The 24,100-nt window shown below is 34.4% G+C and overlaps 1 protein-coding gene across 1 annotated transcript in view; it reads right to left on the bottom strand.

Annotated features, from left to right (window-relative positions):
- The window catches only part of LOC141325150 (lysosomal-trafficking regulator-like), an 85,333-nt gene that overhangs the window by 37,882 nt on the left and 23,351 nt on the right, over nt 1-24,100 (bottom strand). Inside the window, exons 14-26 of the mRNA XM_073833647.1 lie at nt 21,666-21,856; nt 20,820-21,068; nt 18,574-18,747; nt 17,309-17,458; nt 17,080-17,217; nt 15,648-15,846; nt 14,128-14,256; nt 11,799-12,408; nt 5,353-5,533; nt 3,763-3,932; nt 1,934-2,164; nt 1,690-1,856; nt 299-451 (exon numbers count right to left, since the gene is read on the bottom strand). Of these exons, the coding sequence (XP_073689748.1) occupies nt 299-451; nt 1,690-1,856; nt 1,934-2,164; nt 3,763-3,932; nt 5,353-5,533; nt 11,799-12,408; nt 14,128-14,256; nt 15,648-15,846; nt 17,080-17,217; nt 17,309-17,458; nt 18,574-18,747; nt 20,820-21,068; nt 21,666-21,856 (2,742 nt within the window). The remainder of the gene's footprint in view (nt 1-298; nt 452-1,689; nt 1,857-1,933; nt 2,165-3,762; nt 3,933-5,352; nt 5,534-11,798; nt 12,409-14,127; nt 14,257-15,647; nt 15,847-17,079; nt 17,218-17,308; nt 17,459-18,573; nt 18,748-20,819; nt 21,069-21,665; nt 21,857-24,100) is intronic.

Here is a 24,100-nt window from a genome sequence, read left to right on the forward strand (position 1 = left end):
AATGCAACTAAAACAATCAACAACATTTACATTATTAAAACATAAAAAAAAAATAAAAAATTACAAATAACTGTTAACTGAAATAAAGTAAAAAATATAAATAGCTTAAAGTACTAAAATAACTAAAGCAATCAAAAATGAACAAAAACTAAATAGACTTAAAAACACTTAAATAAAAATTGAGGTTGAGCAAATGATGAAATTTTTGGGTGAACTATGCTTTTAAAGTTATTTCAATAACACAAACGTCACATAAACAAGACAAATACCAACCCCTTTGACCTCTAGACCTGCTCACCTGCGATGCTTTTGCGTTTCTGCTGTAGAGCGTGATGCGGTGAAGTGAGAACATGAATGTAGCTACTAGATTTCTGAGGGTCCTGATTGGCCGTGGTCTTAATGAAATCGATGGCTGCTTGGATCACGCGGAACTGCAGGGCTGTGGCCATTTCTGAAATGACAACAGAGAATTACTTATTTCATCTAAATCGAAGTTATATACGACCCCTGGACCACAAAACCAGTCATAAGGGTCTTTCTTTTTCAAATTGAGATTTATACACAATCTAGAAAGCTGAATAAATAAGCCTTCCATTGATGTTTGATAGGAAAATCTGGTATCTGAGGGTGCAAAAAAATCTAAATATTCAAGTTCTATTTCAAATTCTTAGCAATGCATATTACTAATCAAAAAATAAGTTTTGATATATTTACGGTAGGAAATTTACTAAATATCTTCATGGAACATAATCTTTACATAATATCCTAATCATTTTTGGCATAAAATATCATTTTGACCAGTGTTGTTTTCGTCAACGATGACGATGACGAAATCATTTAGTTGACGCCACTTTTTTTCATGACGATAACGAGACGATGACAAGATAAAAATGGCTCGTTGATGACTAAAACATGACGAGACGTGTGTGAGTTTTCGTTGACGAGACGAGAATAAACGAAAATGTTAGTGGGTGGTCCGTCAGACGTTTAAAATGCATGATATTTCTGCTTATTGTGCATACCAATTAAAACCGAAAAAGTATCTGCCGCTATGGCAAGCCGTATTAACATTAAATACTCTTTGCCATACTAGTATGGCAAGCCGTTTTAGCATTCTATCCTTGTTTGGTTAAGCTCAACACGTCACATTGTTGTCACTCAGACAGACAGACGATTAACCATGATGGCGGCAGTTTGCACACAGGGTGGTCGCAAACGGTGAGAGGACCTATGGGTGTATTTCAAATATATGTCTTCTATGTCTAAAACCATTCCTTCATTATTGTAATTATTGGCGAAAATAGTTGATCCGGAAGCTCACATTGTGTTGAACTATAGATCTGCTATTTTCACAACTTATAAGTGACACTACCCAACAGCAAAATACTTACTGACCTACATTAATTTGTTAAAATACTTTTTCCCCTTTTTTTGACAAAAACTAGACTAAAACCTTTTTGACTTTTCGTCGACTAAAATTGGACTAAAACTATCACATTTAGAAGTGACTAAAATTTGACTAAATCTAATAAGCATTTTAGTCCAAAAGACTAAGACTAAATCTAAGATGGTTGTCAAAAACAACAGTGATTTTGACCCATACAATGTATTCTTGGCTATTGCTACAAATTTACCCATACTACTTAAGACATAATATCATTGTCATATAAAAGTATTAGTCTTCTTTACCCTGTGTGCGCCGAACTTTGCTGGTCTGCATGTAGCCCAACAAGGTGATCAGGTCTTCAATGATGCGGAAGTACTGAGATCCTGAGGAGCTGCAGGAGTGGATGGTGACGGCCACCAAAAGCTGCTGAATGTCACACACCACCAGCTTGTAGTCATTCGGAGGAATCCTACAGAGAAACAGCATTGTACATCATACAGTTTCAAAGTAGCTTCCACATCTCTGACGTCAAATACGGTATATTACCCATTCTCCAGGCCGTTGAGGGTGGAGAGCGTGTTGAAGAGCACATAGAGTAAGCCGTGGTCCAGCAGGATGTCGGCCAGCTTCGGGCAGGCGTTGAGCAGCTGCAGCAGCAGACACAAGCCATTGTGCACGAGCGAGTTCTCATACAGAGAGTTCTCCAGCAGACCCAGAACAGGGATGATACAGCGCTTTCTGAATGGGGAGATGTTCTCCATATCCTCCAGATCCAGACTGAGAGGAGGAGGAAGGATATCATGAATGTGTTTTCTCACAAATATGCATTGCAGTAACATGAAATGTAAAAAAGGTAAATGTGTCTTCATAACTTAAATAAATAAGCACACATACGTTTCAACATTATGTAACATCAGCTGAAAAATAACTGTTTATTATTGTCTTTCTAGAGATGCTTTACAGTAGAATTAAATTTTGTATCACTGAATCACTATTCTTGCTTACCAATGTAAAGCTGCTTTGAAAATATCTGTATTGTATAAACTGCTATATAAATAAGAGATTTGACTTTATTAAATTATATAGTATAAATATGGTATTCTTTTAAAACCAGTCATTTTGTTTTTAAATAAGCTTTCCATTGATGTATGGTTTGTTGGGATAGGACAATATTTCGGCAGAGATACAACTATTTGAAAATCTCGAATCCAAGGGTGCAAAAAAAAAAAAAAAAGAAGTAAATACTGAGAAAATGGCTTTTAAAGTTGTCCAAATTAAATTCTTAGCAATGCATATCACTAAATCAACAATTAATTTTTCATATATTTATGGTAGGAAATTTACAAAATATCATGGAACATGATCTTTTTATTTACTGATTTACTAATAATTTTAAATGTTTAATAATTTTGTGTTTTCGGTATTATTGGTTTTGGTTTATCTAATATATGTATTTAGTTTTTATAAATTTTTACGTTTTTTTGTAGTTTAATTTAGCACTTAAATGTAAACTAAAAAGTATTTTTACTTCAGGTAAGATTTATTTTATTTCTCAATGTATTAGGGATTAACGTATGTCTCAATTATTTTACATGATTATTAATAATTATAAATACACACACACACACACACACACACACACACACACACACACACACACACACACACACACACACACACACACACACACACACACACACACACACACACACACACACACACACACGACCCTGGACCACAAAACCAGTCATACGGTTAAATTTGACAAAACTGAGATTTATACATCACATGAAAGCTCAATAAATAAGCTTTCTATTGATGTATGGTTTGTTAGGATAGGATCATATTTGGCTGAGATACATCAATTTGAAATCAGAAATCTGAGGATGCAAAAAAAATCAAAAAGACTGAGAAAATCACCTTTAAAGTTGTCCAAATTGGGTTCTTAACAATGCATATTACAAATCAAAAATTACATTTTGATATGTTTACAGTTGGAATTTTACAAAAAATCTTCATGGAACATGAACTTTACTTAATTTCTTAATGATTTTTGGCATAAAAGAAAAATCAAAAATTTTGACCCATGCAATGTATTTTTGGCTATTGCTACAAATATACCCCAGCGACTTAAGACTGGTTTTGTGCTCCAGGGTCACATATATATATATATAAAAAAAATCAATTATTTAAAAAATAAATAAATAAATAATAATACTACAAATAACATAATATAAATAAATAAACACAGATAATTAAAATAAAAATAAAACAAAATAATTTAAATAAATAAATTATTAGTAGCTGGTACATTTTTTCAATTTACTAGAAATCATCAGCACTCATTATCATGTCTTCATGGTCGGCAAACTCACTCTTCCTCGAGCCCGACCGGTCGTCCGAACAGCATTTCCAGGAAACACTCCAGCAGACCCTGTGAACCCTGGTGCAAGTACAGCTGATTGGCCAGCAGCGAGAACCCATGATTCTTCAGAAACTTCTCCTTTTGTTCTTTCTGAGCACGGCTGAAGTAGGCGTCCAGGAGCTGAGTGAATAAATGTACGTTTGTGCATCCATGCATGTATGAGATAAGACATCAGCATAAATGAATAAAACCCATTTCTCAAGCGCCCCTCTACCAGAGTGGTCAATAAAACTACCCGATTAACTAACAAACTATTTTCATATCAACTTATGTAAATAAACCAAAGCAGCAGATGTGATTTTACAGTCCTAAAGGAAATTGTTTATCTTATATTTTGATCATTTGTCCATAAACATTAGATTATCTGCTCACATAGGCTTCTAATTCTAAGAAATTTAAATTCTTAGAAAGAACAAAATGTGCAAATTTGCAAAGTGCATGAAATACAAAAATGTAAAAGTGACGATAAAAAAATATTATTAAAAAAATATATAAATATTATAAAAACATGATTAAAAATGTAGAATAAATTTACTATTTTATCACCATTTTATCACTATTAACTGGAATTATACTAATGATCGACCAATATTGAATTTTTTATATCTGTTACGATAACAATTATTTGCATGTTTATGTGTCCTTGATAACCACTATGCAGAACTGATATTTATTTACTGTTAAGAAATCCATACATAGTCCATACTTAACTTTGTTTTTTAAGATTATGGTCAAATACTTAATTATCAAAAAATATATATTGGTAAATCGATAGATATAATGGTCGTTCTCTAAATTATACTAATTATTTAAATAACGTGGTATGTTTATTATCGTGGTGCACATACGTTTTTTAGCCTGGTTTTCCTGGAGATTTGGTTTGGTCCTCACACTACAAATAGTGTGACCTATTAAATATAACTTAAATGTAAAAAAATTTTTTTTTTTTTTTTAAATGAAATAACAAACAAAATAATAAAGTGTGGTAATACCATTATGTTTTAAATGAAAAGGGAGTATTAAATAAAAATACAATTATATTATAGTAAACTTAAAAATAAAATGATAATATTTACTCTTTATATGTGAATTTTCATCATTTTTAAACCTAAATTAGCAAGCTTTTATTTTGGTGGGTTGCCGGCAAAGAAGCATACGCTCTCCCACCCGGTTTAGCGTTTCCGATTAAAGGACGTTCAGTGAAGAGCGACAGTGAATGAAATGTCAAGTTTTTGTATTGTGCTTTGAAAATGGCAGCAAATTGCCTAGAATTATGCTTTTAGTTCGAATAGAAATCTTATACAGTAGCTTGTTGATCTAAAATGGCAATTGTGCAACAGCTGTCAACCATGTCGGTATGCAAATGCATGCTCTGAACTTTTTTAAACGGCGCATTTTCTTATTTTGGTCATGCAAAACCACTTATGTGCACCTGTTTATTATTATTCAGTTAAGATGCAAGACCTTTCAAATGAATGTGTCAGAGCAAAAAGGTAATTAAAAGTGGTGAAAAACAACCATTTTCTAAATGTGAGCGGACCTTCATGACCCCCTGCTGTATAAGAGGAGAAGAATGGTTGACCAGGACGAGAAGAGCCTCCGGCTGGATGAGTTTGTCCATCACCTCCTCCAACAAGAGGTCCGGCAGCAGAAGCAGAACTCCTCTCAGCAGATCATAAAGACCACAGCAGATCAGAACCAGACAGTCTTCAGCACTGGATCTGAATGATTTAGAAAACACACACACACACACACACACACACACACACACACACACACACACACATGAATCACCTCTGTGGAGTGGAGAAGCGTCAGATCTTCAGCTGTGACTCAGCCTGTTTTCCAAAGCACTCAGCATGCAATTCATTTCTGTTCATGGAATTGCCACAGAAATAACTACTACTGTCACCATGACAGAAAACTACTCATCCTGTGATCTCAGTACAAGCAAAAGGGAAATCAATATTTGATACTAATGTTGATGGTTTAAAAAAAAAAAAAATGAGCAAAGAGTTCCCGATACATCTGTAATGTTGAAATATGGTTTGTGGATTGGAGCTGGAGTTGAAGGTTGTTAACTTTTAATGAGAGTAAGTGATTATACAATAGATGGGATATATCTTTAGAGCAGGAAAGGCAATGACGAAGACAGGAGGCAATTACCCGGTAACTGTTGACTGAAAGAGCACATTAAAGAGATGATGTAACTTATAAATGAAGGCTAATATTACGAGTTATTCATCTCTAAAACTCGGCGGCAGAAATAAGTAAGGGATAATGTACAGGCAGCCGGTAGTTATCGCAGAAATAAGCACCGACAGTGTGATCAGGACCCGAGGGTCTTGTATCACACTGAAGGGGCTTATTTCACGATAACTACAGGCTGCCTGTACATTATCCCGCTTATTACACGGCTACTTGCCACATAAGGAAAAAAACTGGACATGAATATGAATTTGAAACCTTTTATTGGCATATTTGTTTTAAATTAACATTTTTATCCTTCCGCGAAACGATATAGTACCACGTGACTAACATTCAAACTATGTATGTAAGTAAGACAATTTAAATAGATTAATGTCGAAATTTTCCATTGTTAATTGTGGTTGTCCAGTGTTTGTCACAAGATGGCGCCAAACGGTAATCTTTGTTGGCACGGAGGGATTTTAAACATACAAGTAGTACCGGCTATGCGTTATTACTTTGGAGCGGGGATTATTTGAAAAGAACGAACCTGCAAATGTCTCAACTGACCAATCAGAATCAAGCATTCCAAAGAGCCGTGTAATAAGCATAATTAAAGAGTGTTATTCATCACAAGGAATTTAAAAGAGCTCCCTGGATATGTTACGCACATCTACAACAACTACACAAACACACAATACAATGCATCGGAAAAAGGCTAAATGCTTCTGATGTGTCTCAATTTGCTCCCTAGTTCAGTAGTAAGCACACTACCTAGGGAATTTAGCATTTCTAGTGTTGTCCTATTGTCAAAATTATAGTTTTTTCTTACTGAAGACAGATCCATTCAAAAAATGATATGCGTATGAAACTATTTTGTACTTTTTACAGATACACTAACTTGGGAAGCATTACGAACCATAACAAACCATTTACAAAGCTTAAAAAAATAAACTTTGAAAAGTGTAACAGGGTTTTAATCATTAACTACAAAACAACAACATAACTTTGTTTTGTGAAATAAAATAAACATTAACTGAGATAAAAAAAATGTTAAAAAGTATTTTATTCCAGCTAGTTGCCAGAGCAACATTTCTCATTTTCTTTTAGCTTGTAAAATAACCAAAAGTAATTGAACTAAAATAAATGAACAAAAATGTATTATTATTATTATTATCAATAATAATATTATAAATTTTATTATTATTAATAATAATAATAATAATAATTGCAATAAAATATTAAATTAATATTAATACTATTAATAAAAAAATAATATAGAGACATTTTAAAAAACAAAATAAAATGACAAAACAGCAAATTTCCTAAAACTTTAATTCAATTGTATATTTTACCAAAACTACAATATCATATAAATTATACTAACTTCTAGCATGTAAAACTAGCATAAATGAACGAAAAATTATTAATTAATTAATAATAAAAATAGTAATAATTTAATTATTATTATTATTATTAATAACTGAAATTATGATCAGCAAATTTTCTAAAACTTCAATTAATGTTAAAGTGTTAAACCAAAACAATCCAAGGTTTTTATTTAACACAATGGCTAGATTAACAAATAACCAAACACCTCCTGACCTGAATATTCCTGCACAGTTTAATAGTAACGTCTTTATGAATTTCTTTACTGATAAAATAGACAACATTAGAAACACAATAACTAATATAGATACCACAGCAACTGATACTCCAACATTAGTCATTACACCCAAAGAAAAACTCCAGTGCTTTAAAACTATAGAACAGAAAGAATTAAATAAACTTATCACCACATCTAAACCAACAACATGCCTATTAGATCCTGTACCCACTAAATTACTAAAAGAGTTGTTACCTGTAGCAGAAGTACCGCTTCTTAATATTGTTAACTCATCGTTATCTTTAGGTCATGTCCCAAAACCATTCAAACTAGCGGTTATTAAACCTCTAATTAAGAAACCACAGCTAGACCCTGGTGAATTGGCAAATTACAGACCCATTTCTAATCTTCCATTTATGTCTAAAATTCTAGAAAAAGTTGTGTCTGCTCAATTGTGCTCCTTCTTGCAAAATAATAATATCTTTGAAGAATTTCAGTCAGGTTTCAGGCCCCATCATAGCACAGAAACTGCACTTGTAAAAATCACAAACGACTTGCTACTTGCGTCAGATCAAGGCTGTGTCTCATTGCTAGTTTTACTTGATCTTAGTGCTGCGTTCGACACTATAGACCATGAAATACTCATAAATCGATTACAAAACTATACAGGTATTCAAGGGCAGGCTTTAGGATGGTTCAGATCATACCTGTCCGATCGCTACCACTTTGTTTATTTAAACGGGGAGTCATCGCAGTTATCACCAGTAAAGTATGGAGTGCCACAAGGATCTGTCCTAGGTCCTCTGCTATTTTCAATTTACATGTTACCCCTTGGTAATATTATTAGGAAATATGGGATTAGTTAGGGCCCGAGCACCGATGGTGTGAGGACCCTATTGGATCTGCTCCGTTTCTTATTATTATTCTTCTTCTCCGGAATGAATCGCATTTTTGAGGGCCTAAACACACCCGAAAACTCATGAAACTTTGCACACACATCAAACCTGGCGAAAATGTACGTCTGATATGGGTTTCAGAGATGGGTGTGGCAAAATGGCTCGATAGCGCCACCTTTACACGTTCCGCGGTGTGCGCTTTCAGTTGTGATTCACGTACATGCACGAAAATCGGTACACACATGTAACTCACCAATACCTACAAAAAAGCCTCTTGGAGCAAAATTTGACACCCAACAGGAAGTCGGTTATTTTTAATTTTCTCAGCAAATTTTGTGTCATTTTTGCCATTTTCAGGCGTCATACTTGAACGAACTCCTCCTAGAGATTTATTCGGATCAACGCCAAATTTGCTGAGTCTAATCTAAACCCCTTTGTGACGTTAAATTGCGAAGATCTAGAGTTTTCATCGGAGGGCGTGTCCGTGGCGGCCTGGCAAATTTCGATGCTTCGCCATGAAAAAGGAAGTTGTTACAACTCAGGCATAAAATGTCTGATCTGCCCCAAACTTCACATGTGTGATAACACTCCTGACCTGATGACATCTACATGTCCATATTCAGTTATAGTCATAGCGCCACCTGCTGGCAACAGGAAGTGTCATGCTGTACTCTGCAACAAACTCCTCCTAGAGATTTATACAGATCAACACCAAAATCGGTCAGTCTAATATAAAGGCTTTAGTGATGTTTAATTGCGAAGATCTTGAGTTTTCGTTGAAGGGCGTGTCCGTGGCGGCCTGACAAATTTCGAGGTCTCGCCATGGATATAAAACTTGTTATAACTCAGCCATAAAATGTCCGATTTGCCTCAAACTTCACATATTCGATAAGAGTCCTGGCCTGAACACATCTGAAGGCCAATATTCTATTATAATCACAGCGCCACCTGTTGGCAACAGGAAATGACTTGTACCAAACTCCTCCTAGAGATTTAATGATATCAACATTATATTTGGTCAGTCTGATCTCGAGGCCTTAGAGATGTTAAATTGTGAAGATCTTGAGTTTTCGTTAAAGGGCGTGTCCATGGCGGCCTGACAAAGTTTGATGTTTCGCCATGGACATAAAAGTTGTTATAACTCAGCCATAAAATGTCCGATCTGCCTCAAACTTCACATGTTTGGTAAAAGTCCTGGCCTGAAGACATCTAAAGGCCAATATACAGATATTATTATAGCGCCACCTATTGGCAGCAGGATATATCATATCTTGCACTAACTCACACATACCAAGGTCAATCTGCACCAAACTTCATATGTTTGATCAAAGTGCTGGCCTGAACACATCTACATTGCCAATAATCAGTTATAGGCATAGCGCCACCAGCTGGCAGCAGGAAGTTTGGCACATTTAAGAGACTTTGATCTATTTTTCCTACATTTACTGTATTAAAAGCATACTGCCCACCGTTTGCTGTGTTCCTAAAGCCACCGGTCGGCGGTGAGCCCGTGTGCGAGGGCCCGTTCATCGCTGCTTGCAGCTTTAATTTCCATTGTTATGCTGATGACACTCAACTATATATTTCAACAAGACCAGATGAAACTTCTAACTTAGCAAAGTTAACAGAGTGTGTTAAAAATGTGAAAGACTGGATGACCAATAATTTTCTACTGTTAAATTCAGATAAGACTGAGATATTACTTATTGGACCAAAAAACAGTACACAGAATCTCTTAAACTGCAACTTGCAACTAGATGGATGTACTGTTATTTCCTCTACAGTCAAAAATTTGGGTGTTATATTAGACAGCAACCTGTCTTTTGAAAATCATATTTCCTATGTTACAAAAACAGCATTCTTTCATCTTAGAAACATTGCTAAGCTACGGAACATGTTACCTGTTTCTGATGCAGAAAAGTTAGTTCATGCATTCATGACGTCTAGACTGGACTATTGTAATGCACTACTAGGTGGTTGTCCGGCTTCTTCAATAAATAAGCTACAGGTAGTCCAAAATGCAGCTGCTAGAGTCCTTACCAGATCAAGAAAATATGATCATATTACCCCAATTTTACAGTCTCTACACTGGCTACCTATTAGGTTCCGTATCACTTACAAAATATTACTTCTTACCTATAAGGCCCTAAATTGTTTAGCTCCTGCATACCTAACTAGTCTCCTACTACGCTACAATCCCTCACGCTCCCTAAGGTCGCAAAACTCTGGACTTTTGGTAGTACCTAGGATAGCAAAGTCCACTAAAGGAGGGAGAGCCTTTTCTCATTTGGCTCCGAAACTCTGGAATAGCCTTCCTGCTAACGTTCGGGGTTCAGACACACTCTCTATGTTTAAATCTAGATTAAAGACTCATCTCTTTAGCCAAGCATTCACACAATGTATCTCATAACGTTGTAATTTCAGTTACATCTGATCAAATGAACATTAATATTCCTCAGCTTGGGCTAAACACATCATTTTTGTTTGGTCGGAAGTTGGAACAGCAGCTACGCTAATTATTTCTGTTTCTCTGTCTCTGCCACGGGATTCCATCCCGTGGTAACTAGGGTTTACACAAGATTCAGCCCGGATTCAGAAGAAGAGATGATGCCAACCCCTCAGAGGACCGCAGATGATGCCAGCCTTGAAACAACATACAGCACTACATCATTTTCCTACAAGTCGATTACAGCACATAACCATTGCAATTAGTGTTCGTCATCTGTTTGATTACACAGTTACTGATTTTAATATTTATATCATATGTACATCGACTCAACATACAGTATTCACCACTAATAAGCTACTAAATATATTGTAGTAGCCTAAAACTTTTGTACAGCTGCTCTGCAACAATTTGTATTGTAAAAAGCGCTATACAAATAAACTTGAATTGAATTGAATTAAAGTGAAAACAGAAAAAAATAAATACATAATTAAATTAACCAAAAACCTTTTTTTATTAATTAAAATTAAAAACTACAATGGCATATAAACTATATTAAAATAACACTAAAGTGTAATAATTTGGCCTGAAGTATTATTACGACAACCATGAATATAAAAAATATATATTTTGTTTAATGACAGCTTTTTCTCGTGGCTTAATCACAAATACTAATTATTACAATATTAGAATTATTATTATAACACGCTTTTCTTTTTCAATAATTACACTCAGTGTACACCACATATTTTGCTACTTCAGTTATATCGTGTTGGCTACAGTTTTTCTCTCTTTGCATGCAAAATACTAGCATTTTCAACCATATAAAATCATCTGCTATTTCTGAGTACCTGTCATTACTGGAATCCGCCTTGCTGTGTCTTTCATAACCAGGTGAGTAGGTGTAACTTTCCCAGTCATCTGGTGGAGCGGCACGGTCAGCCACAGTGGGCCAGCGAGCGATAGTCAGAGAGCCGTTCTGTGCAGGAAAAGCCAAACCCAGACTGGCCAGGTTACTGTGGCTCCTCTGGAAGGACTGGATTCCCTTCAGGCTGTCTGGCCGGCGTGGCGCTTCCTCGCTGGTCCAATCGAAATGGTCCTCAGAGTCCACTGGGCTGCTTGCTGGGCCGTCGTGGTCCTCCTCCACGCTGATGGAGGGCGTTCGATTTCCTGTGACGCTGCCTTCCTCGTCACCACCAACGTTCTGAGAATCGCATATGGTTTTTGCCGACTCGCAGCTGCTGAGAAGCTGCTCATCTGTACCCCGCTTCAGGGTCTCCGTGCTGCCCAGGGCCTTCTGGGTACTCAGGGTCGTCCCTTCCAGAGGCCCCGCGGTCCCAGTCACACTCCTATGGGTCAGACGGGGCGTCAAGGCTGGAGAAGAGTGTGGAGACGGTCCCATGCTTGGAGGACGCAATGACAGATCGTCATCTCCATGCTCGGGGGAGGAAGTGTGGCGTACTGTGGGACAAAACAACACATTTATTCAGAAACTATGTTTTCAGGACAAGTCTGACAATAAGATTTTTGTTGATTTGACACTTAGAGCCTCTTTGCTTGCAGGCAGGTTTGCACTGCAACTGATTTGAATTCGTCAAAGGTCACACATTTCAAAGCTTTAGGGAGAAGTTCACCTCCAGAACAAAGATTTACAGATAATCTACTCACCTCGTTGTCATCTTTCTTCAGTCGTAAAGAAATTATGTTTTTTGAGGAAAACATTTCAGAATTTCTCTTTATATACTGGTGCTTGCAATGCAGCTTTAAAGGACTTTAAATGATGTCTTATCTATCGAAAGGATTGGTCATTTCCAATTTATTTACTTTTTAATCTTATGGCGAAACACTGCAGGTGAATAGGGTAAAAAAAATGACTAATCATTATCACCTTACTTACTCAGTTGATTAATTACATTGATAATTGCAAACATTTTTTGAAATACAAGTTTTCTAAAATGTTAGATTTACTATGCAAATGAGGCATTATTTAATGAAATATGCGCTAATTTGCATACTTTTTTAGTACAAAATCTAAACACTGGATGAAGTCAGTTTCAAAATTACATATTACATCTGATTTTTTGACATAAATTTTGGGAATCTCATTTTGTCACTCTATAATTCAGAAAATACTTAGAACAGGCAGAAAACAATGTATATTTTTATAGTTTTTTAGGAAATTTGTGGTATAAAATCAAACAAATTATACATTAACAAATCCCTCTCTAAAAACCTTCAGGATATAGATATAAATAAAAATGTCAAGTTTGGTGTGTGTAAGTACCACTGAAGTGGAGATTTATGGCTCAGTGTAGGAGAAAAAAATCTTTTTGAGAAAACGGCCTTTAAAAATATGTATTGTAATTGAAATCTAGTGACACAAATAGATAAAGTGCTATAAAAGAAACACCTAACAGTGTCTTTTGGATGTTTTCTTTCCACTATAGTCTGAAAAAACAAAACTGCTTTTGCCAGCAGTGTCTACCCTTAAATGCTCATCTTGTCTAGCTCTGCATGAGCCTCCAACTTTAAAATCATTCTACATCACAGCAGAAGTACTGGCCCAGCGTTTACAAAGCGAACATGCAAAGACCAAACAAAAAAAGTAAAACAACGATGTAGGATGATTTTGAAGTTGGAGAAGAAAATGAGATGGGAGTATTTCGACATACCCTGACTGTCTTGAATCAGAATATGGAGTTCACACAGAGCTAGACAAGACGAGCATTTAAGGTTAAAAAGTATATAAATTGTCAATTTCTTTAGAAAAAGACAGATCGTTTCACTAGATAAGACCCTTCTTCCTCGGCTGGGATCGTTTAGAGCCCTTTGACACTCGAGGGCACCACAGAAGCCCACTATATGGAGAGGAATCCTGAAACGTTTTCCTCAAAAAACAATTTCTTATCGACTGAAGAAGAAAGACATGAACATCTTGGATGACATGGGGGTGAGTACATTATCTGTATTAAGTGAACTGCTCCTTTAATAGGGCGAAGCAGTAGCATACAGACAGATAAGGACATTTCCAGTGAATAATGCTTATAAAGTGTGAAAGAATGAGTGTGCGTTTTTTTTGGATTTTGACCTTCTCACAAATAACCGCAGTTAATGATTGCAAGTCTGCTGCTTTAATGTGACTGGAGGTGGCGCTGACCTCTGGGCTCAGTGATGCGTTACCTTCAGCAGGCGTCTCTGTGAAGACGGTGGGAGAGAGTGAAAGCACAGAGCTGCAGGCTGATTTCCCTCCACTGCTGGAGTGACGCAGGTACATCATGGACTGAACCTTCTCCTGGTACAGCTTACCATCTGATGGGAAAAAAAAAGGTGAACTAAAATGTTCTAGTTTACTACCAAATCTAAACAGGACATTCAACATCTCAGAACAATTACCAAAAAGTAAGAATGAGATTCAAAGATCAATGTTAGACTACTGCAACAATAAAATTAAAATGAAATCAGTTTAACCTGCTTAGTTTTCAGAAATCTCTTCACATAAACATGTTCTTTGCATTTTTTTCTTATATACTGTATACTAGCAGCATTGCTATAAATGCTTATAAATGTTGTTAGAAACAATATCTGATTTAAATTAGAAGTCCAGAAACTAGAAACGTCATGAACTGAATTTGATATAATATTTATATAGAATGAACAAAATGTATAGCAAATAAATAAATAATAAAAAAACATTTAAAATAAAAAAAGAATCAAAAATAAAATAACACATATCAAGGTTTTTTGTTAATTACGTTAATAAAACTGCACCCTGAGTCTGACATTTTCACATGTTAAAAAATATGTTTACACACTGTCTCCGAAACTTTCGTCCGTCAAAAAAGTCGGATCAGGTTTTTTTTTCACATCCATAGCAAGCATTTTGATAGGAAAGTATGAGGGGGGAAAAAAAAAAAAAAAAAAAAAGTGTTAACTAAAACGAAATGCTATATAAAAATAAACAAAAACTATGTAGAGATATATAAAAAAAACTCCTAAAAACCACATACTACAAAATTACTGAAACTGGAATGTGGACTTAAAAATAAAAAAGGAACATAAATATAATAGTTCATTCAAAATATTATAAAAAACTATAAGATAACACTGACATAAATACATAATTATACATAGATATTTTAAATATACACTACCGTTCAAAAGTTTGGGGTCAGTACATTTTTATTGTTTCTTTCTTTTTTTTTTTCTTTTTTAAAGAAATTAATACATTTATTCACCAAGGATGTATTAAGTTAATAATTAAAAGTTTATTAGAAGTTAATAATAAATAATTTACATTGTTATAAAATATTTATATTTTGAATAAACACTGTACTTTTTAAATTTGTTATTCATGAAAGAATCCTGAAAAAAGGTAGTGTATGCAAGTGTGTCTGTGATTTTTATACTTTTATTTTATACTATTAAATAACTAAATATTTTGACTAAAATGGAAAATTAATTTTTGTTTTTCATTTTAAGTAGCTTGCAACCCATGTAGACATGGTGTTTAAAACAAACTAAAGAAAAACTGACAAATTAACACCTGTATAATTTCTTCTGTGAATCAAGAAGGCAAAAGCAGCATTTACATTCTGCTAATCATCTTTTGTGTTCCAAGAAGAAATTAAGATGATGACAGAATGATCAAACTATAGCTTTAATGACTCGATTAGATTCTGTTTTTCTAAAGGTTTGCTCACCGATGTGCAGAGAAAAGTAGAAGTTGGTGGGTGTGTGGCAGACGTAAGTATTGGTCGGAGGGTGAACGGCCAACAGGAAATTATAGACAAGCCGCAGCAGATCCAGGTCTGGAGGAGACCCCAAAACCTCCTGGATGATTTTGACAAACGAGAGGCAGACTTCCTGCGGGATGGAGGTCAGGTACTCGTCCCGATGCTCCTGTGAGAATAATGAAGATGATGTTACAAAATGATTGGTCTTCCGTACTTTCAGCTAGGGATGCACCGATTGTTCGGCAACTGAAATTATTCGGCTGAAAATATAAGCGAAAATAAGTGAATAAGCGAAAAGGCTGAATAAATTATACCAAACAATGACGTGATGTGATCAAATAGAGGCGCGCACTAATGCAGCGAACATGTGGGCAGTGCGGAAGCATTTAAAACTGTCCGAGAAAGATGCAAAAATCATTCCGAGCACCGACAGCGAGAGACTGTTTAGTGTCGAAGAGAAAGGGCTGGTTGTTGCTGGTTACTGTATGATGACTGAAATCGCCAAATGGCCTTAAACCATTAGTAAAAAAAAACTACAGAAATTTATGTTGTTTAATACACGCACAAATTTGTATTTATTCTGACAGCGCTGCACCAGCTCCTTAGCCAGGGTCCAAAGCAAAGTCCAAAGCACAAATCTGCTTGATGAGAATCATTCATAAATCTGCTGCTGTCAGCAAAAACAGTACTGAGGTGGTCTTGCAGGTTTTCACCAAAATAAAAGACAACATTCATAAATGTTCATAAAATTATTGTTATTTTACTGTTGTTCTGTAAAACAAAAAAAAGTAACAAAAATAATGATAAGCATTACAACAGCTCTTTTAATACATGTATTACAACATTCTCCTTCGCTCAGCAAGGCTGCATTTATTTGTACATTAAAAAAAACATGCCTGATTCAAGAAGAAAAAATGGCCAAAGAATATTATTTTACTAATTTATTAATTTTAAGTTACATTGCGCTTTGTCGGTAGGTTATAATGTCTACCAGAATGTAAAAAATGTTCAGTGTTAATATTTTTAAATTGTTGTTTGGTAATAGATTTCTTTTTAAAGCATTTATTCAATGGTGAAAAAAAATGGCAAAATACATGGAGGAAAAAAACGAGAAAAACCATGTTCGGTAATCGGCCTTCGTCCCAGTGTTTCATTTTGTTCGGCTTTGGCCAAGAATTTTAATTTCGGTGCATCCCTACTTTGCTTTATATTAAAAATAACAAGGAACAAAGCTTATTGCAAAACTGAAAATTAATTTCCGGATGAATATTTTCAGTTGCTGAAATTTCAGTGCATCACCAGTTGATTTTTATGGACAGCTGACAGAAAACAAGCCTCATGACTACATTCCAAAGACTCATTAGAGCTCATGTGTTTGTCCATGTAGTGAACACCTCACCTGTAGCACCTGGCAGGCAAGCAGGAAGCGATGAACCACCTGGGCCTTGAGGAGCTGTCGAATGTTGAACATCTGCTGAGGATGATGCACCCGGATGAGGATCTCTAAAGCCGTCAGCAGCGTCTCCCACACACCACACTATCACACACACATGTAACTGTTACAATTAGCTCTCAATAAAAATAACCAAACTCTGTGGTATGTTCTCATTCAGATGTTGAGCGTGCACCTGTGCTTTGGCCCATATCTTCCAGTCCAGCAGTATTTCAGACAGCAGTCTGAGATCTTGCAGAACCACAGTGGATTCAGCTTCTAGATGGAACTGTCCGTCTTCTCCGATTGTCAGGATTGAGCCGCTGCAGCAGCCGTCTAACAGCGTCTATCACACCACATGCACACAGACACACATTTAATGTACTGTAGCCTAAAATCAAACTGACAGAGGGACAAATCATTCTCACTGAGGTCTGGATTAACAGTGACAACCAGCAGAGTGTGCTGTTTAGTACAACAGTGGCACAAGTTCACTACAGCTAGCTAAAACTTAAACCATTAAAATAAAAACTTAAAATAAAATACACCCCAAAAAATCAAATTTTTGTTTATTTTAAAATTAAAGTACTAAGATAAATGTAAAAGTAAAACTCAAACATAAATTATAAAAACTAAAGTATATAGTTATTTAAAAAAAAACTTACAAAAACATACAACACAATTATTGGAACTTTAAAATTAAAGGGAAAACTGCAAATACACAAATAAAAGATCATTTAAAAAGTCAACTAAACTAAACTGAAATGAAATATTTATTTTATATTTTTTTATTCAAGGCCACGTTTTTCACTTATTTTAAAATGAATTTAAACTAAAATTAAAAAATAAAAATTTATTAAAACATACTCATATTTTTAATATATATTTTATTAAAAATAAAACAAAAATGCAAAACAAAAAAAAACAACAAAATTATTATTAACTTTACAATTAAAGTGAAAAAGTCAACTAAACTAAAATAAAATCTATATTTCAAAATTGAAAATCAGCTAGTTGCTAAGGTCACGTTTTTCATTTGTTTTTAAAAAATAAAATTAAATTAAAACTAATAAATAAAACTTAATAAAAATATATTGATTAATTTTATTAAAAATAAAATATGTAAAAAAAAACATACAATAAAATTATTGTAAATAAAATATAATTTTATTTATAAATTTAACAAAAAATTACAAATATTAACAAAAATTTACAAATTAACAAAAACTATAATAGTACATCAATTATACTAAAACAACTAGTGTTGGCCCCAGTGATGTTGTTAAAAATAAATAATACACTAATTTTTCAGCTATTTTATGATATTTATTATGAATCTATTTTTTTTTTCATTAAAGGAACTATCATGTTAAACTAACAGTCAACCTTAGGAAACCATAAAATATTACAATATTCATGCAAAAATATTGTTACTATCTAATGCATTAGGCTCAAACTCACCTTCAAAATGTGATATCCCACAATGCACTTGGGCTTAATGAGAACCTGGTGAATCATGGAATAGCCGTGGTAACACTCCATCTCGTGAGTGCGATGCTGGTTGTTTTTAACCAGAGACAGCAGCAGCTGCAGCGCCAGAGCTTGAGTTTTCTCACAGTCGCTCAACTCCACCGCCTACAACAACAAAGAGTTAGCGCAGTGTGATTTAGGCCTTCCCACTGCCAATATCACTGCATGTGTGAAATACAGCACATAGTGAAAATGAAGTGGGCTGTGAATGTGTTTTCATCTTGACAATCTGGATCACAGTGTTATAACACATAGAACAGAGAAAGCCTCAGCAAACAATGCTTGATTATTAGCAGTGCCTGCAAAACAAACACAACGTTCTCCAAACTAACCAACTTAACTGAACTAGATCCATCTGCACTAAGTTATTTAACAAATAAAAATGTTGGCATCATACCCAAGGTTGAGCATCTGTTGCTATTTTAATTAGCACTGCTCCTCAATTATTAAAAATGATTTTTTGGTCTCTCTCAGCATGGTCCCTTGTAAATTTGTACTTGATTTTCAATATAAATAGTTTAGATAATGTACATTTTTCTTACTCAAAATTATGGATTATCACCAGAGGTTTTTTTTGATTATTTTGCTCTGAAACAAATTTTTTGTAACATTATAAATGCCATCACTATCTGCTACTTTTAATCAATTTTATGCATCCTTGTTGAATAAAAGATTTATTTTTCTTACTAACCCCAAACTTTTGAACAGTAGTGAATGGAAGTTTAAAAACTGTAATATTTGCTTCTGTGTTTTTGTTATCATGAGATAACGATAAAGAGAGAAAGCGAGAATGGAAGAAACACAAAGCGAGGCCTGAGGTGACCGTCGAGAGATGTCTGAAGGATAATGTGAGGGAACACAGTGTATAAGAGAACGTCCCAGGTCAGAGCGTGCCGACCAAAAATCCAATTTTGACCTCTGAATGAAAGAAACAGTGCATTATCAGATTACCAGCAAAAATGTGCATTTGAATATTAAGGAAAGAGTGAAGATACCTTCACTAGAGACTTTAAAATATATTTTTTACATATTCAGATGTACTTCAGCCTCTCAAACCTTATTGCTTTGAATAAAAAAGGCACAATGCGAATCAGCATTCAAGAACTTCACACACACACACACACACACACACACACACACACACACACACACACACACACACACACACACACACACACACACACAAATAATAAAAATGCCATAAAACAAAATCACTTAATCGTTAAAATTAAAGTGAAAACAGAAAATAAATTAAAATATGATTTTTTAAACACTAAGATGTAATGTTTTTTTTTTTTAAATAAGTCTCTTCTGCTCACAAAGCCTGCATTTATTTGATCCAAAGCACAGCAAAAACAGTAACATTTTAAATATTTAAAATAACTATAAAATAACTTCTATTTGAATATATTCTAGAATGTAATTTATTCCTCCTCAGGCTGGATTTTAGCATCATTACTCCAGTCACATGATCCTTCAGAAATCATTCTAATATGCTGATTTGCTGCACAAACATCATTATTATTATGATTATGTTGAAAACAGCCGAGTAGAATTTTTTCAGGTTTCTATGATAAATAGAAAGTTCAGACAAATAGCATTTACCTGAAACAGAAATGTGTTGTAACATTATAAATGCCACTTTTGATCAATTTAAAGCATCCTTGCTAAATAAAAAGTATACATTTTTATCATTTCTTTCTCCAAAAAAAAAGCAGCCTTTTTTCTGACTTTTTACTGTACAACAATCTGCAGTAGATTTCAGTCCAGTAGCCAATCAGTATATTAGAATGATTTCTGGAGGATCATGTGACACTGAAGACTGGAGTAATGATGATAAAATGTAGCTTCGATCACAGGAATAAATGTAAAAAAATTATTCAAATAGAAAACTGTTATTTTAAATAGTAAAAATATTTCAAAATTGTACCGTTTCTGCTTTACTTCGTATCAAATGAATGCATGTCTGGTGAACAGAAAAGACCCTTATTTTGACTGGTAGTGTATGACTGATTCAGAGCCCAATAAATATGTTTGCCTGATCCTGATATCTCTATTAACAATACTGCTGCTTCTCTCTTGTGAAACACCATCAATAAATCTAAAATATCTCTTCAAAAACACATTCCACATATTCCTGGTCTCTACTTGTCAAAAATATGCAGACAAACACATACCCGAGCGAATAAGAAGACAAAAGCACCAGTGCCACCGATCTTGTGAAGGACACTATGTAGGCCAAGAGCCTGGCAGGGCATCATGGTCCTGAGAAAAGGAGGCTCCAGGATGGAGCTCTGAACCTCTTTGGCACTGAAGGGCCGCTGGGAAACCACTGCTGACTTGGCCTGGCCCTTCAGACGGATCACTGGCTCATATATGGTGTAGACAGACGGCGTGCTGGGGGCATAAACGACTGCTAAACTCTCCTGTAAAAAGACAAAAGCACACAAAGTATTTTTCTTGCTCTGATTGAAAGAGTTCAGTGTAGCAGGTCAACTCTAACATACACTGTCCCTTCCATTTAAAAAAAAAATGTTTTTCTGACTATTATTTTATACATCAGGCTCGTAGGGTTAATGGTGAAACATCACTTGGACACGTTATTGACATGTTTCTTTAGATAAAAGCACAAGATCTAAAAAACAAGCAAATTCACCCATGAGGAATGAAGGTTTGTGTTAAAATGACTTTTTTCTGATGGCAGTAATTATCGAGCATGTAATGCATTATCATATGAACACCTGGAACAGCATGCAAATGCGTAAAATCACTGGTAATTAAGATGTCAGTGGGTAAAACTGCAGAGAGAAGGCACTTAAACAAGCAGCAAATGATGCACAAATGGACAAATAATGCTGCCAGCTTTCCTGCTTTTCAGTGGAAGTGAAGGAGATAAACAAGCTATTGAACTGTGTCACTGCCAGATACATTTGCATAAAAGCCTCCTGGTGAAACATGTGACATTCAGGGAAAAAAAAAAAAAAAAATCAAACAAATTTATATTCAAAGGTTTAGTGGCTTACAATAAGAGGTGCGATGTCAACGTCTGTATTCCTCACGAGGAGCTCCCGTATCTGCTCACACTGAAGACCCTCCTGTGTCACGTATTTGGACAGTGTCCCGTGAGACTTGCCGTACTTGCAGGGCATGATGGAGGTGAGGTCAGGACCGCTGGCATACAGGTAAAACGCCTCTGCAGTGTCAATTCTGGAGCCTAAAACAACCAAAAACCAGTTTACTTCACTGAGCTCCTAGCATGTTATTTTTAATTCACAAAAATGTCATAAAAACAGTACATGTGTGACACTGGACCACAAAGCCAGTCATAAGCAGGAGGAGTATATTTGTAGCAATAGCCAAAAATACACTGTATGGGGTCACAAATCATTAGGATATTAATGTTCCATGAAGATGTTTTGTAAATTTCCTAACATAAATATTTTAAAACTTAATTTTTGATTAGTAATATGCATTTTAAATTACAACTTTAAAGGCATTTTTCTCAATATTTAGATTTTTTTTTGCACCCTCTGATTCCAGATTTTCAAACAGTTGTATCTCACCAAATATTGCCCTATCCTAACAAACCATACATCAATGGAAAGCTTACTTATACATCTTTCAGATGATGAAAAAAATAAAAAAAATGTCCATTATTATTGAAAATATGCCTTGATTCATTTAAATGTGTCTGCATTTTTCACATAAATATAAAAAAATGCATGAATATCATTTAAATTTTTTTTAAATGTTTAAATGTTTTAAGATATATTGTTGCTGTATTTTTTTTTGTTTTCATTTTTATTTTAATGTAGTATTTTTTAGCAATGATGCAATGTGCTTTTGTCATTTTTTTGTTATTTATATGTAAATTTCATTTATTTATTTTGTTTTAGCTTTCATTTATTTCCAGTTATTAATTTTAGTGCACCAAATTTAAAGTAAACTTGTTTCAGTTAGCTGACCACTTAACATTTTCCATTTTTTGTTAAATTAAATTTTTTTTATCTAATGTTTATATATTATTGCATTTTATTTCAGCTTCATTTCAATTAACAAATATGTTTCTAAAGGTTACAATAGTTTAATAGTTGCCATATCAGCTTCACAAACATGGCAGCTATAACAAATAACACAAATATAAACATTTTATAAAATTAAATTATGCCAATTTGTATAGACAACTCTATATCAATTAAATGCACTTATGATAAAAATTGTAAGTTTTTCTTTGTCCATTTTACAAAAAACATCCTTTAATGTGTGTTCTGATAAAAAAAAAAAACTAGTCTCACGACATTCAAAATTGGGTAGACTGAAAAGTTAGTGTAACATTATTGACATGAAGCTACTGTTTATTGACCTAATCTAAATTATATGAGATAATAAAAAGCCCCAACTACAATAGGCAAGAAAGAGTGTGGTGGATGAAAAGGTGTGATCTAAAAACAAATAAAGTAAAAAAGAAAAAGAAAAACACTGAGGAAAGCACTGGACCACCTAACCACGTTAGAGCGTTTCACCGTTTGGGAACAGCTGGACTGGGGCCATTCATGACCCATTAGTAGCAACAGAATGGCTTTTCTGTTAAGAAAAGCATTTTTTGTGGTGGGAATGTGGAGAATTTGTGGCTCACACACGGAAACCTCCAGCAGCAGGAAGATCCCACGTTACCAACAACAAGCGCAAATAAATATTTCCAACAGCATTCAAAATGACATCCTCAAAGCAGTTTTATTAATATCTATATACTATTATTGTTTTATGGTAACATTTGTCAACATTATTGTCCCTTTTCCACCACAATAATTTCTTTTTTAAGCCAATTTTCATGAGATTTCTTTTTTTAGAACTTATATCAACTTAGAACTTATATATTAAATATCAACTGAAAATTCTAACCTTTTTTTGTTAGTTTAGTTTAGTTTTTTTTTTTTTAAGTTTCTCTCTCACAATTCTAGTTTCCACCATGGAAAAAATATATTAAAAAGGTAATTGTTCAGAGCTGAAAAAAATGTGAGAATAAAAAGACACTTCTTATTTGTTTTAGTTGCCAAGGCAACTAACTTTCTAACTTTCGTTAAGTTTGAATTTTTCATGTGTTTATTTTCAGCTTTATTTAATTTCATAAATATGTATTTAAAGAAGCTCACTTACAGAACAAAAATGTACAGATTATTTACTCACCCCTTTGTCATCCAAGACGTTCATGTCCTTCTTTCTTCAGTCGTAAAGAAATTATGTTTTTTGAGGAAATATTTTAGGATTTCTTTCCATAAACAGGACTTCTACGGCGCCCTCGAGTTTGAACTTCCAAAATGCAGTTTAAATGCAGCTTCAAAGGGCTCGAAACAATCCCAGCCAAGAAAGAAGGGTCTGATCTAGTGAAATGATCAGCTATTAAAAAAATTACAATTCATATACTTTTTAACCTCAAATGCTCATCTTGTCTAGCTCT

This window comes from Garra rufa, chromosome 2 (assembly GCF_049309525.1).
Source record: "Garra rufa chromosome 2, GarRuf1.0, whole genome shotgun sequence".
Taxonomy (NCBI): domain Eukaryota; kingdom Metazoa; phylum Chordata; class Actinopteri; order Cypriniformes; family Cyprinidae; genus Garra; species Garra rufa.